We start from the raw sequence: 19205 nt of genomic DNA, 5'->3' as shown, positions 1-19205 counted from the left end.
CAAAAAACAAAATTCAAGATTTAATTAATTTTTTTATATATAATTTATGTATTTTTAATTAATTTTTTATTATTATTTTATTTATTGAGTACTTAATTTTTATACTTTTTGAATTAAATTTTTACTGTTTAATTTTTTTTTAAATGGATAATGTAACTATTATGTTATTCGTTATTTTATTTATTTGAGATTTTATGTTTAATGTAAAATACTATTAAAATAATAAAAAATATTTATTATTTTATTTTAATTAAAATATTATTTTAATAACCTAACGTTTATTGATTTAGTTGACTCACTAATAATTAAACCTTATTTTAAATTAAATATTGTAAGTAAATAAACTAACATAATTTTTTTTGAATGAAATTAAACTGAAATTAGAATATCCTATTACACGTTTTACGGGATAAAAAATTTATAACAAGTAATTAAGTTAGAACAACTTACGTGTGGTACGAGACTTTATTTTTTTAATAAATTTAAGAGTATACTTTCTTTTAAAAACAGTTTAAACTATTTTCCGACGTATCCTTTTATTTAGTTTTGACTAGTTGGTGACCAGTTTTTTCTTTATATTTTTTTTATTATTTGAACTTATAATTTGATTTTATAATTTGATTATAGGGGTATCAAATTCAAAATTAGAAATTAAGAAATAGAAACTTTAAATCATGAGAGATAACGTGAGAACTCAGAAAAAAATTTTGAGCAGTGATTTTAAAAAATAAAATAAAATAAAACATTCTAATATTTTAATAATAAAAAATTCAAAAAATTCAAAAAATAAATAGATTTATCATAAAGAAAATTCATTTATATAAAATCATTATTTCTTCAAACTTTTACTCTATATGTTCTCTTATTATTTGTCTTCAATTCTGATTCCAATCTTCATTTCATTGAATATGCGCTTTACGAAATCATCTATTAAAACGTTTTCATTTTGTTCCTTTTGACATTTTAGCTCTTGAGTTGTATATGTGCTTTAGGACACTGCATGTGACTCAGGATTGTTCTTAATGAATCTTTATTGTTCTATGACCATGGTGTCATGCTTAAAACTCTAATTAAGGTCTTGATTGGATGTGGATATAGAGATCAAGAGAGCATCAATGTGAGGAAAATGATTTTCTTTGTCTCGGGTAAGGAAATCTCATTCTAACTATTGAATGTTTATTTTTGTTTTAATTTCTAATCGTGCATTTAACACCACAATAGTATGTTTAATTGTTTTGTTAGTTGATGAAATTTGATGAAGGTTTGGATGAAAGTCAATGAGTCATGTTTCATCAAAACTTAGGGTTTCTATGATATAAATTGCAAATGACTTAAATTTAGTTGGATATTTGAGTTGAATTCGAGAATTAGGTGTATATGTGATTTGTTTGATGTATGAGATGAACTACGAGATTGGTTGGTGGTTCAAAATGCAAAATTTTGAGGTCTATATATTATGTAGACTCGTTGAGCAGTCTCTTTCATTGTTAGGTGAATACTAAAATTGAGGTTGGTAGAGAGTTAGGGGAGGACTACTCGATGAGCTAGTAGACTCTCGTTGAGCAAGTAGACTCTCAATGAGCTAGTAGATTCTCGTTGAGCTACTAGACTATCGCTTAGCTAGTAGACTCTCGTTGAGCAAGTAGACTCTCAATGAGCTAGTAGATTCTCGTTGAGCTAGTAGACTATCGCTTAGCTAGTAGACTCTCACTTAGCTAGTAGATTCTCGCTAAGCTAGTAGACCCTCGCTGAGCGAAAGCCAAGATTGAGTTTGGCAGAGAGTTAAAGGAAATGAGATTCGCTAGGCAAGTTTGATATCACTAAGCGAATTATTCTAAATTTTGTTCCAATGTTGGATTCGTTGGACAAGACACCCCAGTCACTAAGCGAGTACACCTCCAAGGGCTATTTGCTGAGCTAGACTATAAAATTTTAAGGTGCCTCATATATGAAGGAAACTATGGGAAATTGAATATTGAAAATGAGGTCATCACAAGAAAAAAGGGGTGAGATGTATTGTTTAAATGTTGTGACTTATTGTATGGTAATATCCTTTCTAAGTAGGAAGGGTATGGCAAGTTAGTCTAGGTTATGCATAGACTAGGGACACTCATTTTGCAATCATCCTTAATTTTACTAGACTCACGTACTCATATAAAGAATGAAGTCTAGGTGGTGAAGAGTGAAGGAGGTTCCTATAGCTGGTTCTGGGGTCAAGGATCATGTTTCTATTAAGCCGTATAGAATTTACCCTATCCTTACCACTATGGATGTAACACTTGAAAATTTCATTTTATATGACAAATGCAAGGTTTCTAGAGTATGGGTCAATGCATAAATCCGGGCAATATCTAAGTTTAGGTCATACTTATTTATAGATGTGTTTCTTTTTGTAACGTATGCAAATTTGATGGTTAGATGAGATTGGTAGATTTTTATTTGATTTCATTTATATGCAAAGAGTTTGTTTTATGTAATGTATACTCATGTATACTCAAAGTTATTATTAGTTTATTCTTCTTTGTGATATGTTGTTTGTTTTCTTTTACAATGATGGTTGTGATGATATGAACAGATGATACAAGTGGTGGAGAGGATAGGCCATAGGAAAGCAGATTCTAATCTAGTTTGAATTGTTGAAGCATAATTTCATGTAAATGGACATATTATGTATGTATATCTTTGTATTTGGACCTAGAGCATTATTTTGAAAAAGTTACGTATTAAAAACTGGAACTACATAGGTATATTTTATGTATGTTTTCCTACTAAAAAACCTGATTAGGATCGCTCAAATGTTTAAGTGGGATAACTATAAAATATACTTTTGATTTATGTTTCGGACGGTTATATATATTAAAATATCAAAGTAAAATATTAAAATAATTAATTAAAAAAATTGAATTCAAGGAATAGTAATTAAGAAATATATTTATCATATTTTCAATATTTTTTTATCGGTGCTTTTTAAAGAAGATTAAATTAAAGCAATTAGTCACTTTCAGATATTGTTTAAGTAAAGTGCCTTGGTTCTAAAGCAAATTTCAATGTAAACATAAGCATTTTTAAATTATTTTAATAAAGTAAAAATAAGTTTCTGAAATATGTAAATTAATAATTTCAATATAAAAAGTTAAATATCAAAAATTTAAACTTTTTAAAATAAAATAATTTGAAACGAAAAAGTTTATGACAATTCAGGCACATGTTAAACCAGTCATAAAAAGTGCTTAATTTAATTTATGAAAGAAAAATGTCTCATATTGATTTATTTCTTAAAATTGTTCTTGCTGTCAATAATGTTTTCAGCTAATGTGGACAATTTCGACGTCTTATAACTAAGAACGTTTATTCAAAAAACAATGAATGGAATGAATTATGTAAACAAAATATACATAATTTTTAATTTAGATGTATATAAATTTATTATATAATTTGTTACAAACTAACTTTTTTGGTCGACTTGTGTCTTTGTTTTTTTTTTTTTCTGTCAACAACATTATTTCACTGAAGTAACATCGAGATTATAACGGCATTTGTACCGACATTAAATGTGAGTTTGAAACGGAATCGAAAATTAAATTGTTTCAATAATTAATTGCATACAATTAGTTGACTGTTGTTAAAATTGATTTTAATTGAAATTATTATTATTAAATGCAATAACTTTTTTTCAATAACAATATGTAGAAAAAAAATAATATACCAAAATCTATAATGAAGTTGAACAAGAAGTCTTAGAGACTCTTTCTCTTAGGCCTAGGTGGCTGTGAATCTAATTTGTCTCTTTTACACTGGTCAGTTTCTATCAACATCTTATTGCTTCACCAGTATTCCCAAAATTGAATAAACAAACCCTAGAATCATTTATGCATATTTAGCAGTAAAATCATAGGCAAATTGTGTATTGTTTTATATATCTGATACCATATACCAAATAGAGTTTCTCTTTGTTGCTGGCACTGTCACTTGAAATAGAAGCTGAAGAGCCCTTGGATGCTGAAACCAATTGCATTAAAATATAATTTGATTGAAGGAATGTGGTTGGCTATAACCCATCAAAATCATTTTCACATGCTTTTCTTTAATCCAATCAAGAATGCCTCATCATCATGTGAATGCAACTTTACAAAAACACTACTTTTTCAAACTGGAGAGGGTACCCTAAGTGGCTAAGTTTAACCCTAAAGGGGTGACAACTTTTTTTCTCATATTAAAAGTACCTAATTGTGGAGTAGAGTGGTAGAATAAAATTTACCTCTCTCAACTCAAATGGATAAAAAAGGTAAATAGCATATTGTTTATACTATATACCATAAATGGAAATGAGATAAAATTGATGCTTGTGTTTTGCATAAATGGAAATGGCAGGAATATGAAGATGGTTGGAGTTAGAGTGGTGAGTCAATGGATTTTCTCTTTTTCTGCGTGGTCCAAACGCCCCATATGGCTTCTACACATTATTCCACGCGTAAAGCATCATAATTTCATATTCCAAATTATTATAATATGGAAAACGAATAAATTTGATTAAATAAAAGATGAAAGATATAAAGTTGAATACAGCAAGGCACGTATCTTCGGACACTTAATAAGTTTGGAAAGTTTTGATATGGGCAAACATATCAAACGGTACACTACCACCCTTTATTCACTCCATTTAATAATAAAAAAAATACGAATTGCCATTGGATTTTCAAATTTTGTCACATACAAAATATTTACAGTACTATTTGTTTTATGGTAATTTTGCCTACTTTCTAAGTTACTCTTCTATTATATATCATAACATGAATAAAAATATTGCGCAAATAAATAATTGGATTTTGTTGAGTAATTTCCTTTTTTCTTTTCTTTCCTTGTTTCCCTGTTTCTCTCTGTTTTTATTTCCTATATTTCAACTGTTCATTAACTTTCTTGTTAAGGGAATCTTCGTCGTGGAATCTGAGGAAACGTTTGTGTATGAAAATCAAGGATTTTTTTCTCCATAATAAACGAGAATCACTAGAGCAGCAGTTGGTGGAAGATTTTCTCGAGCATTGATTTGATTGATTGTTCACTGTTCATGCTAAACAACCAAACAAACGGCTACTCTGACTTTTTGATCCTGTTTCTAATCTCGTTTCTGGGATCCTGTCCGTTTCTTTGCTTATTACACTGTCTTTAAGCCTTCGTTTCAGGGTTTAGTGAATTCAACTCGGATGTCACAGCCAAGGCAAAACAAGATGATGAGTCCAAACCTTGGAAAACAAGTTGGCGACACAACATATACTAAGATCTTTGTCGGAGGATTGGCCTGGGAGACCAAAAGAGACTCTCTCAAACGCTATTTTGATCAGTTTGGGGAGATCTTAGAGGCGGTTGTCATCACCGATAGAGTCACCGGAAGATCAAAAGGATACGGCTTTGTAAAACCCACTTATCTTTTCTTTCTGAACTTCTTGTTTTTCCTCTTGATTCCTTCCACTCTAATAAAATCTTTTGCCTTTTGTTTCTTAGGTCACCTTCAGGGACCCGAATTCTGCAGCAAGGGCTTGTCTCAATCCCTATCCTGTGATTGATGGAAGGAGAGCTAATTGTAACCTTGCAGCCCTTGGTGCCCAGAAATTTGATCCATCCACAACAGGTTAGGTCTTTCACTTTTTCTTGTTTTACTTCTAAATTTCCTTCGTAATGATTATGCAAATTTGATCAATATCCCTTGCATGCAAACCATCCTCATAGTTTCACGCTTTCAAATGTTTCAGGAAGACAAAAATTCAGTAGCCCTTCATGGAATATGGCACCAGTCCCATTGCAAGGCACCTCCACTTATTACAATCAACACATACCTCACTACCCGTTTCCCTATCCAACCTACAGGTTTGCGATTCAAACGTGTGAGAGTGAGTTGTTTTTATACTTGACAAATTTATCGTCATTCTAAGTGATCATTTTGCTCCAACATTCAGGTATCCTGGTTTTACTCACCCACAAGATTTGTATGAAATGGTTAGTTTTCTCATAAAGTGGCTTTTCTTTTCAACCAACTTTGAATTCTTAGAAAGCTATAGGTCACCTAAATTATTCACTATCATTGCAATTCATGTGAGCGATTAAGCTGTGTTCACTATTCTCAGAATTTTGAATCTGAATTCTTTGTTCTATACAGAACTACAATCAAGCATATGGTGGACAGCAGTTTCCCCTCCGCTGGTATCCAGCGTATTGCCAACCCTTTTATGGCCTTGGCAGACAGATTATTCCAACAACCTATGTGAAAAAGGTCATACCAGACACGTCTCCTCAGGATGTCACAGTTGTTGGTTTTTCAGAACCTGTTGCAGCTTCTCCCTCAATTCCCACCACTGGTTCAGTATCTGAACTCTAAACAATGCAACAATTTTTTTTGTTTTGGCTGAAGTTTTCTTAATCTTGACTAACTTTGAGGTTGTTGTGTATTGAACAGGATTAGTCACTGGAACAGTACCTGCCACAGGAGTGGTAGAATCCCCTCAAGAACAGACATCTTCAACTACTTAAAGCTATGATGAGGAGATTCCCTCAATAGACTAGAATAGAGAAAGTAAAAAAGAAAAAATGACACTGCTCAACAAACCAGGATGCTCTAAGTACATGCCCGATGATCTTAGAGACCAGACAGTAATGAAATAGTCCTGGTTTTGTTCATTGTCTTCAGAAATTTTTACTTTTCAGCATTCTGGTGTGTACATGATTCTTTAGTTTTCCTTTATTTGTTTTTTTTTTCCCTTACTTTTCCTTTTTAACATGGGATTCCTACTACTTTATAGTTAGAAAAAAAAAAAAGGTTTTTTGTTATTTCATTATTCTTACACTTACACATATACTTTGCATTCCTATGTGGTGTTAGCCTATCCAAATTTGCAAGAGTAAGATGAGTCATTGTTTCCGTTCTTAAAGATTGAGAATGTATCCTGAAAGTTCAACAAATGTATCATACACTCAAATTTGGTGTACTACACTAGTAAAGTATCGTGACGTTATTAATTTATAATTACATAGAATAATCTAATCATACGTCAGTAAATAGAATTATTTTATGCAGATTTTAGGGTAGGGGGATTTTGTTGAAAGACACAGCTTTAAATGGGATTTTGAAAATCATGACATGATACACCTATTTAAATTTTTTTATGCTGTTTTCTTCTTGATGTTATTTTGTCGTGTAAAGAAAAGTTACCAAAAAAATGAATAGACTTTAGAGTTAATTTATTCAAGTTGAAAGCAAAGTTTAGCAAAAAGTTTAAACTTATCCAGAAAGTATGGGTGGGCCGTGTTGAGTAGGTAATTTGCTATATAAAGTAAAGCAAATTATGAGTGTCTCTGTAGCTTTCGTAACTTGTTTGTTATCCATTTTCACAACAGCGACGGAAAACTGTTAGTCAACATTTTTTCACACTTCTAATTGTAACTAAGGAGATTGGAAGGAGAATAATTGTGCACAATGATTCGTTTTTAAGAAGTTAAAAAATGATTCTTTTATGAATTTAGCTGGAATATATCTGTAAGGAATTTTTACAAAGTCAATCAATCAAAGAATTTTATATGAACTAGATTGATTCATTTATCTTAAGTAAATAATGTTACACGATTTTATCTCTAATCATATGAAAAATTAAACGAATAATAATATAAAAAATGAAGTAGGAAAAAGAAGTTTCAATCTCAACGTGATTATAGTTTGTTCTTCTTAAAAATCTAATGATTTCTTATCAATTATCTTTGCACATATATCATTAAAGAAAAAATAGAGATGAATAATGACATTATAATATTCATGTGTCACATATATCCATTGAAAAAAGTTTTTCTATTAATATGTGATGATAATATGAGATTTTAAACAACTAACTTAAAAGTATCTCATTGATACTCATGAAATACTTTGACTTCTTCTCCCACAAAAAACCATAAGTCATCTATAAAAGGACTTAGATAAACATCTATGTCATTTATAGGTTATTTGGGACTTGTAATCATCGTAGATAGTATAAGATATTTGACCTTCAACTAAAGTGGAAGATTTTAAATGACCAACAAAACTAGCCATGAATTGTGTGTTGAAGTTACCAAACATATTCATTCCATATGTAGTTAGCTCAAACCTAAGGTTTCTTATCTTGCATAATTCGAAGAAAATGAGACTATTTTCTTCCACTAAGGAGAATCAGTACGATGTTGAGGTTGTCCACAATTTTTTTTCCATTTGCATACCATGTACTTTTCTTTAATTATGTTTACTCGAAAGTAATCACTTCAACTTTGGAATTGATGGAAGATATAATAAAACCTTTGCTAGATGACTCTTCAATTCATTTTTTTAACATTTGTTGTCATCTTTCACTTTGTAGTGTGATACTCCATCACGTTGACATTTATGCAAATAGTCAAACTTTTTTATGTATAATGTGAAATCATTACAACAAACCAATGAGACCAAGTATATTTTTTGCCTAATACATACAATTTGACATGGTGTTATCTTTTGGTAGCATATCCTTCAAAAGTTTAGGTAAATAAGTGAAATTTGTATCAATTTACTTATATTTTGTCGTTAAACTCATGAAACATAAAACAAGTGACAATTGCCTGAATCTTATACCTCCAAATACAAATGTGTCTCTAAATCACTCATCATTTATCATAAACAGGATTATATGTTTTGCAAAAACTCTTTTGATCCACTTCATGAAACATTTCCTTTATTTTGAACTTCCATAGCGACATCTTCCTCCTCAGTGTGAGATACTTCTAGAATATCAATCACTTCATTGGATCAAGTTCATGTTGTGTAATTCTTCAAGAACACACAAATAAGATGATGTTGTATAATGCCTACTCTTTGTACTTACCCATTCATATAATTAATACATGGACACTGAAATTTTCCATTGTTATTAGATTAGTTTTTTGTTGGGTAATTTACAAAGACCATTTGGCTCAATTCTCATACTTTTCAAACATACGACTTAAATTGGCACCACTTTGGTCTATTTTATAAACGTTATGGTAAAAGGTGTTTAATATGATGAAGAATCATCTTGTTATAGAATAATCCTTTTATTGCAAAAGAATCTGAACGTTGCATGCCATAGATATAAATGCTACAGTTTCAAGATTTATGAGTGAGGTGCATCCGTTTAGATTTTCAACTTGAAAGTTTGGCTGTTTTTTTGTACGTTGCAAGGATATTCTTTTTACCGTTGCCATGCATTCATTTTTCTCCATAAATGCTATAATTTTTCAGCCTTCACCATTCATCACTCACACCTATAAATAGGTGGTTTTGGTGCTCTCCAAAACACACAATCTCTCAATCTTCTCCTTCATTCTTCAAACTCTATTCTCTCTCATTTTTCTCTCTTCTTTTATCTGGGTTAAATACTCTTTCAAGAGTACTTGCTTGCTAGTTCTGAGATCCTCGGAAGATCCGAGAAGTTCCTGTTGTATCCTGGGGGGCTTGCGCAACACATCGCGGATAAGTCCTTAAGGGCAGTGATTTTACACGCCTCAGGAAGTACCTTTTGTTCGTGATTTGTCAGTTCTTATCAACAATCTTAAGGACTTATGGCTGACAACAACAACTCTACTACTTTGGAGAATCAAACTAGTTCCGGAACTCCGACCGTTTTTGCGAAACCATTTCCGGATGTATCAAAAATTGAGGTATTCTCTGGGCAGAACTTTCGACGCTGGCAAGAACGTGTGTCTACTCTTCTAGACATGTATGGAGTAGCTATGGCTCTTTCAACTTCAAAACCTGATGAATCGAGTGCTAAACAAGTTGAAGATTGGACTTATGCAAACAAGGTATGCCGACACACCTTACTTAGCGCCTTGTCTAATGATTTGTTCGATGTGTATTGCTCATATAAGGAAGCGAAAGAAATTTGGGATTCATTGATTCTCAAATATACTGCTGAGGACGTCGTCTGACAAAGGTTCGTCATAGGGAATTACTACCGTTGGGAGATGATCGAAGAAAAAGACATAAAGACTCAAATCAACGAATATCATAAGTTACTTGAAGATATCAAAGCAGAGAACATACTCCTGCCTGATGAGTTTGTTTCAGAACTTTTGATCGAGAAATTACCGTCATCTTGGACTGACTATAAACAACAGCTGAAACATAGACACAAGCAAATGACGCTTCAAGAGCTCATTACACACATCATAATAGAAGACACCAACAGGAAGGAGAGTGCTACTGCAAGGGCCAAAGCTTTATCCGCAAAGGCAAATGTGGTAGAAGACAAACCTGCTTTAAAAAGGTACGAGAACAAACCTGATCACAAAAGGAAAAATAACCTTCGAAATTCCTGTCCCAATGGATCTAACCCCATCTTTAAGAAAAAGGGTAATTGCTTCGTATGTGGGAAGCCAGGCCATCATGCACCTCAGTGCAGGCGCAGAGCAAGAAACGACAATCCTCCTAGGGCAAATATAGCCCAAGGGGAAGATGATACTATAGTTGCGGTCGTTTCTCAAGTAAATCTGATTACCAATGTGAGCAAGTGGGTGGTAGACTCTGGTGCTACCAGGCACATCTGTGCAAACAGGAGTGCTTTTACCTCCTACACTAGTGTAGGGGATGGAGAAGAACATGTTTATCTTGGTGATTCCAGGACAACTCCAGTCATTGGAAAAGGAAAGGTTCTTCTAAAACTCACATCTGGGAAGACTCTGGCCTTGAGTGATGTGCTACATGTGCCCTCTATCAGAGTTAATCTAATCTCTGTAGCACTACTGGGAAAAGTGGGGGTTAAAGTGTCATTCGAATCTGACAAGATTGTAATGACAAAAAATAATGTTTTTGTGGGGAAGGGATATTGTGATCAAGGTCTCTTTGTACTCAATATTTCAGAAATTATAAATGAATCATGTTCTTCTGCTTATATCGTTGACTCATATGATATGTGGCATGCTAGATTAGGACATGTGAATTCCTCGTATGTTATGAAATTGCAACGACTAGGATTAATTAATATGCATGATAAACAAAGTGGTAAATGTGATGTATGTGTAGAATCCAAAATAACTAAGAAAACATGTTATCCCGTAGAACGTCAAACAGAATTGTTAGGATTAATTCATACTAATCTAGCTGATTTAAAACAAACTATGTCTAGAGGTGGTAAAAATTATTTTGTAACCTTTATAGATGATTATTCTAGATACACCAAAGTGTACTTAATCAAACGTAAGGATGAAGCCTTTGATGTGCTTTTAACTTATAAAGCAGAAGTAGAAAATCAATTGAATAAGAAAATTAAGAGGATTAGATCAGATAGAGGTGGTGAATATGTTTTATTTAATGACTTTTGTGTGAAAGAAGGTATTATCCATGAAGTAACCCCACCATATTCACCTGAGTCTAATGGAGTAGCTGAGAGGAAAAATAGAACTCTTAAGGAAATGATGAATGCCATGCTTATTAGTTCTAAAGCACCAGATAACCTTTGGGGAGAAGCCCTTCTTACTGCATGTTTTTTACAAAATAGGATACCCCATAAGAAAACAGGTAAAACTCCCTATGAGTTATGGAGAGGGTATCAACCTAATCTTAAATATCTGAGAGTGTGGGGGTGCCTAGCTAAAGTAATGTTACCTGATCCCAAGAAAAGGAAAATAGGCTCTAAAACCTCTGATTGTATGTTCTTGGGTTATGCTGAACATAGTGCTGCCTATAGGTTTCTTGTTCTTAAAAGTGATGTGATTGAACATAATACTATTGTGGAGACAAAAAATGTTGAGTTTTTTGAACATATATTTCCATTAAAGGTTAGTGATACATCTGAACAACCTATAGATACTTATAGTGATGCCATGAGTGAGGGTTTAAGAAAAAGTAAAAGGCAAAGGAAAGAAACTTCTTTTGGAGATGACTTTTATACTTATCTAGTTGAAAATGATCCAACAAGTTTTTTAGAGGCTACTAGTGCTCTTGATGCAAAACAATGGGATAAGGCTATTAAGACTGAAATTGAATCAATTGAGAAAAATAATACTTGGACCTTAGTAGATTTGCCTAAAGGAGCAAAACCCATTGGTTGTAAGTGGATCTTTAAGAAAAAGTATCACCCTGATGGATCCATAGATAAATATAAGGCAAGGTTGGTAGCGAAAGGTTTTACTCAGAAACCCAACATAGATTACTTTGATACCTTTGCCCCTGTGACTAGGATTTCCTCTATTCGAGTTTTGTTAGCTCTAGCAGCTACCCATAAGCTAGTGGTACATCAGATGGATGTTAAGACTGCTTTTCTGAATGGGGAATTAGAGGAGGAAATTTATATGACTCAACCCGAAGGGTGTGTTATCCCTGGTCAAGAAAATAAGGTGTGCAAACTTTTAAAATCTTTGTATGGGTTAAAACAAGCACCAAAACAGTGGCATGAAAAACTAGATAATGTGTTACTTTGTGATGGGTTTTCACCTAATGATGCTGATAAATGTGTGTACTCTAAATCTGAAAATGGTGAATGTGTCATTATATGTTTGTATGTGGATGACATGTTAATTTTTGGTACATGCATTGATATAGTCTCTAGAACTAAATTGTTTCTAGGATCTAAGTTTGAAATGAAAGACATGGGTGAAGCCAATGTGATTTTAGGTGTTAGAATCATAAGGAAGGGAGATAGTATATTACTATCCCAGGAACAATACATTGAGAAACTTCTTAGGAAGTTTGGATATTATGACTTTAAATCTGTGAGTACCCCTTATGATGCTAACTCTAAATTAATGAAAAATAGAGGAGAATCTATTTCTCAACCTCAGTATGCCCAGATAATTGGGAGCTTACTGCACTTAATGAGCTTTTCAAGACCTGATATTGCTTATGCAGTAGGTAGACTGAGTAGATACACTCAATGTCCTAATCAAGACCATTGGGATGCACTTGGAAGGCTTATGAGATACTTAAGAGGTTCAATGGATTATGCCATTGAATATAGTGGATTTCCCGCTGTACTAGAAGGGTACAGTGATGCTAACTGGATCTCTGATTTAGATGAGACAAAATTCACTAGTGGTTATGTATTCACACTTGGGGGTGGTGCGATTACATGGAGATCAGCCAGGCAAACAATTATTGCAAGATCAACAATGGAATCTGAGTTTGTTGCTCTCGAGATGGCTGGTAGTGAGGCTGAATGGTTGAAAAACTTCTTAGCAAACATTCCTTTAGGAATGAAACCAACCCCATCTGTATCTATACATTGTGATTGCCAATCGGCAATAGCTATAGCTAAAAACAAAAACTATAATGGAAAGAATAGACATATACAATTGAGACATAATCTGGTCAAGCAGCTGCTAAAGAGTGGAACTATTTCTATTGATTATGTGAAGTCAGAACGGAATCTAGCAGATCCCCTGACAAAACCCCTGGGAAGAAATATGATTTTAGAAACATCGAGGGGAATGGGACTTAAGCCACTTGCAAACAAACAAGTGATGGTAACCCAACCTTTGTGATTGGAGATCCTATGAATAAGGTTCATATGGGTAAAAACAAGTCACTTATTAGTTCTGATAGCACTAAATTGATTTTTGTCAATTATGTCCATTCATATGATGTATGTGAAAGTGCTAAAGACTGCGTTATTGAGAGGTTAAACTTTGTAAATTAAAATTTGTTGTGGTATAAAAATTTTAGTTTAAACAAAGTTTTAATGATTTTCATATCCCTTACGGGTGGTGTATGATTTGCAGCATACACTTGATGAAATCACCTATATGAGTGTCAAGTGGGGCCGCTTGTATGAGATCTTGGCATGATCTCTAAAGCACTCATGAACACCGGGCACGCGCATGGCCTAGTAAGCGCAACACAGCGTTAACAGCAAGGATTGTGGGGGTGTATTGTGATTGATAAACCACTAACACACATCAAGTGTCTTTGGTTCATATAGCTTGCTATACCAATTACACTGTGTGTTAAGTTTATTTGTCTAGGACTGGTTCATATAGCTTGCTATACCAGCTCCAATGCATTTACGTCCTATGAGACCCAGAATTTTCTTCTTTCAATCTTTCTTTTCTTATCTTTTGCAATATGTGGGGGATTGTTATAGAATAATCCTTTTATTGCAAAAGAATCTGAACGTTGCATGCCATAGATATAAATGCTACAGTTTCAAGATTTATGAGTGAGGTGCATCCGTTTAGATTTTCAACTTGAAAGTTTGGCTGTTTTTTTGTACGTTGCAAGGATATTCTTTTTACCGTTGCCATGCATTCATTTTTCTCCATAAATGCTATAATTTTTCAGCCTTCACCATTCATCACTCACACCTATAAATAGGTGGTTTTTGTGCTCTCCAAAACACACAATCTCTCAATCTTCTCCTTCATTCTTCAAACTCTATTCTCTCTCATTTTTCTCTCTTCTTTTATCTGGGTTAAATACTCTTTCGAGAGTACTTGCTTGCTAGTTCTGAGATCCTCGGAAGATCCGAGAAGTTCCTATTGTATCCTGGGGGGCTTGCGCAACACATCGCGGATAAGTCCTTAAGGGCAGTGATTTTACACACCTCAGGAAGTACCTTTTGTTCGTGATTTGTCAGTTCTTATCAACACATCTTACTTATGCTTGAAAGGTATCGTCTTACCCCATTAAGGGAAGACATTATTATATACTTGATTGATAAATATTCAAAAAAATAATCCACTAGTCATTTCCAAATACAACTCTAGGATCTATTCCTAAATATGCTCATATACATAGTACATTCATAGCAAGTCACCGCACAAGCAACAAGTACAAAGGTAAGATATCTAAAAAAGTATCATACTTAAACAACTCTACCTCGTTTAATCTGAATAATAAAATTTATAATCCAACTCAATCCATCGATTCATCAAATATATATATATATATATATATATATATATATATATATATATATATATATATATATATATAATCAACATGGTTCCATATAACAAGGATATTCACAAATAAAAGTATTTATTGATGTCTTCCAAAAGATAAGTATTAATCAGGTCTTATTAAAGAATAATACATTTTTCGTATAAACATTGCATACTTTAACTCCACGGGTAAAGGAAAAGTTTAAGGCATCCAAAATCAGAACCCATGATGTCTAATGTGCAAAAAACTCTCCTTCAACTTCTCACCACCTCATGTCTTGGTCTATATGACTTATATCATCAACGAAGTCGAAGATTTGTATCATAGATTCTAATACTGAATACACAAAAGTTCAACAATGGTTCACATATCATCTTAAACTATTGACTTCAATTTCACATGTTTTGCATAGATATGTCATTCTCAGCGCGTGTGTCCACTCTTTTTATTGTAACAAAAATTTATCAAGCTTTAAAATAATTTTTATTAAAAATATTATTAAAATAATTAATTGTATAATTTTTACTTTATAAATATTTTTTTATTATAAATAATTATTTGAATTAAAAAAATAGTTATTAAAAAATAAAATTGAAAATATTTTTTTATTATGAATAATTTAATTGAATTTAAAAAGGTAGTTATTGAAAAGTAAACTTTGAAAAGAAAATGTGGACACCAAAAGTTGAATCTTCTTTATATAATGGTATATATATATATAACAATTTATTTTAAATAAGATAATAAATCAATTAAGCATACAATTCAACATAGTTTGCACACACAACTCTCATAGTCAAATAATTAAGGAAATTCACTTGAATGAAAGAACATATGAGAACAAGGTGGTTTTCTATTGTACTTTCACTTGAGTTAAGATGTTATATGATACCTTCGCTTTACAGAACAAAATTTCGCTTGAGCGAGAGTATCAAATGTTATACTCACTTGGATGACTCAAGCAATACATTCATTTAAATGACCCAAATGTCAATGAGAGCGGGAGTATTAGATGACACATTCATTTACACAACTCAAATAGTACTTTTGCTGAAGTAATCTAGAGTTCGTTAAGCAAGAGTATCAAACAATACACTCACTTAAGCAACACAAATGATACCTTATACATCATAACTAAGACAATTTCAAAAATTCTTCCCAATTTAACTTAAAAGTAACATTTTTACATCAAGTCCCCAACACTCTTCTTCTTAAATTCAGCAAAGTCCCTTTGCATCTCCATTAGCAAGGCCATTTCACTAGAGCTATTACCAATTTCTCTTGAACTTGTCATCTGTCTTCTAATAGATACCATAGGTTTTCTTCACATAGTGCATCTCGGCCCCACAGTGGGCACCAAATATTCTTATAGGATTGAAAACACACTATAAAGACTCCACATGTTCTTCTTTTTCACCCTTAATCTACAAGCTAAGATGCTCTTTAGCCCAAATATTGTCCCAAGCCGAGAGAGAGGTGTGTCTTCAAAAGACACTTCAACGCTCAAGTCAGGGGTGTACGTCAGATGGTAATAAATGTTGTAATAATTAACACATAACATAACTACCTAGTTGGGCTCGGATCACCTACATAGTTATCTTGATTAAGTGCTCAATGGGTTGCTAATACATGTTAACTCCTAACCTCTACCAATTACAATTAATCTTCTTTGGTTTTGACTATCATGTCCTTGCTGACATGATATGGTGTTGTCCGAGATGACAACAGCCACATACGACACAATTCAAAATGTCCTCAAGTATATAAGTTGAATTAATCTCGTTTATATATAGTACAAGTTGCATAAATGTTCTTTGGATATTCCGAGTTATTTTGATGCAATTGAAGCTAGGTTTAAGCTCATGGATTAGCTAAGCTACAAGAAATGAAATCAAGCATTGCATGAACAAGGCAAGAAAATCATGAAAAATTGGCTTAGCCAAGAAGAGGAATAGGCAACAAAAATTTGACCTTGTAGTTTTCTCTATCTTTTTCCACAAAAGGATTTTGATAATTCAATAATGTTTATGATAAAAGATAATTTGTTGCAAATATATCTTTAGACATTTTATTTTATATTTTTAAATAATTATCTTATTTAATTATATTAGAATATATAAAAATATAATAACTGTCAAAACTTTTTAAATCTCCCAAGATATTAGATATTTTTAAATGTCCATAACCAGTGGCAGACCTTTGAAGGTCCCAGGGGGCCATGGCCCCAAAACTTTTTAAATTTTTTTTAAAATATTTAAAAAGAAATTTAGATTGATTTTTTTTATAAAATATAATATTTAACATTAATGAATAATAAAATTAAAAATTAAACATAATAAAGAATAATAAAATTTATTGAGATGATTTTTGTTCTTTCTCATTTTAAGTTTCTCATGTATTGTATTTATTTATTACTTTTGCATTTCTTGTTTTACGTTTTAAAAAAGAAATAGAAAGTTAAACATAAATTCATTCTATCACTCTCAATTTTCATCCGTTCTCTTCCAAGATAAAAAAAAAAAGTAACTTTCTCTTTTCTCTTGATAGGAAAATATTAGTTTTATATATAGTTTTTTTTTCTTATGAGGTTTTTTGTATATTTTTTTATGAATATAAAAAGAGAAGTTATGTACAATATGTTTTTTCATAATCATTTATTAAATGTAACTTGATTATCACATTTTTTTTTAGTAATTATGTCTCTTAATTTTTTATTAGATTTTGATAAATTATTTTTTAGTCTTAATTTTTTTAAACAGGTATATTGATGAAAAAGTAAAATAATAGATTCTTTTTTTTAAGTGATAAAAGGAAAGATATCATTGAAGGTGAAAATAATATAAATTTACTTTTTTCACCTATTTTCAAGGATGATAGTAGAAATTTAATTGTTGAATTAGAAAACCATTTATTAAGATTCAAATAATTATAAGTGGAAAGTTTCATATTAATTCTTTTGAATCATAGGCGGAATGTTTCATAATAATTCTTTGGAACTTATTATAAAAAAACGTTCTCAAATATGAGAATATTCAGGAAAAGAGATGAAATTAGAAAAAATTATTTAAAAAGAGTTTCATATCAAATACAATTTTAAAACTGTAATTTTTTTAAGGAAAAACATATCAGGATTCCAATACTAAATTATATATACTTTTGTTATATTAGTAATAATAATTAAATATATAAAATTTGAGTATATTATTTTGGTCTCTCCAAATTTTTTGATCAAGATCCGTCATTGTCCATAACAACCAAATATGTCTTAATGATATTGGATTTGTTTAGAGGATAATTGAAGGAGATTACATTATCATAAAGGCGATTTCAGCAATAAAAAAAGCCGAAAAGAAAGCCCAATCCAATTTGAATTTGAATTCTCTACTAGTTTTTTTTTTGTCACTCTGTTGTGTCTTTAAAATGCAATGATGAACATTGATTCTGATAATTTAAATTAATTACAAAAAATTATCATACTGACATCAATGTATTTATTTTAGGATAATGATATTTTGATTCATTTTTTCTTACTCACTTTTAACTTACCATTTCAATCACCCTTCAATTATTTATTTTCTACTTTTATTTGTTTAGTGGTGTGATGTGACGAACTAAGGGTAATTAGAATAGTGAGTTAAAGTGAATCAAAATATCATTATTTTTGTTTTAATATTTAGTAGAAGACAACACCAAATAATCCAATAAAGAATATGTAATTTCTATATAAAGATTCTACATTTATTCTCATATTAAATAGAAAACTCAAGAAATTAATTTGACATTAATTGTTTATTTATTAGAAATAGTTTTGATTAATTAAGGACATTTTTGTTAAAAATAGTAATAAATAATTTAGATATATCCTTATAAAACTTACCGATAAAATCGTCCTTTCGTTATTCCTTCTCATTTTAAACATACTCTATTTTCGTAAGATAAAATGTTTAAGAAATTAATAAACCAAATTTATTGTTCATCGACTAGAAAAGGTTAAATAATTTACCTTTTCTCTTTAAAAATATGTAAATATTACACTGAATTCTCCTTTTATATTAAAATATATTTAATTCAACAACTTAAGTCCGACAAAGTAATATATATATATATATATATATATATATATATATATATATCATATTTAAAATAAATATAACTTGGTATATTCAGTTATCTTTAACATAAATTGATAGAAACAGAATTTGTTTGGATTATTAAGAAAAAACTAAAAAAAAAAAGTGAATGAATACAAATTATTTTACTATTTGTTTTCTAATAAAACTAATTCACACAAAAAGTTTTT

General features: G+C 31.2%; 1 protein-coding gene across 1 annotated transcript; it reads left to right on the top strand.

Moving 5' to 3' along the window:
- Nucleotides 1–4822: 4822 nt before the first annotated feature.
- Nucleotides 4823–6951, top strand: LOC114196002 (RNA-binding protein 38-like). Its single transcript, XM_028086474.1, has 6 exons — nt 4823–5408; nt 5500–5626; nt 5748–5862; nt 5952–5991; nt 6152–6350; nt 6449–6951. Exons 1-6 carry the CDS (start codon nt 5202–5204, stop codon nt 6520–6522), a joined length of 762 nt encoding a protein of 253 aa, XP_027942275.1. The 5' UTR covers nt 4823–5201; the 3' UTR covers nt 6523–6951.
- The last annotated feature ends 12254 nt before the right edge of the window (nt 6952–19205 follow it).

Source organism: Vigna unguiculata, chromosome 9 (genome assembly GCF_004118075.2).
Source record: "Vigna unguiculata cultivar IT97K-499-35 chromosome 9, ASM411807v1, whole genome shotgun sequence".
Classification (NCBI taxonomy): domain Eukaryota; kingdom Viridiplantae; phylum Streptophyta; class Magnoliopsida; order Fabales; family Fabaceae; genus Vigna; species Vigna unguiculata.
This window is presented reverse-complemented; position numbering and strand designations above follow the sequence as displayed.

Coding starts and splice junctions, on each gene's coding strand:
- LOC114196002 (XM_028086474.1), top strand. CDS start 5,202: ATGTCACAGCCAAGGCAAAACAAGATGATGAGTCCAAACCTTGGAAAA. Junction 5,627..5,747: donor ATTTGATCCATCCACAACAG/GTTAGGTCTTTC, acceptor CAAATGTTTCAG/GAAGACAAAAATTCAGTAGC. Junction 6,351..6,448: donor TCCCTCAATTCCCACCACTG/GTTCAGTATCTG, acceptor TGTATTGAACAG/GATTAGTCACTGGAACAGTA.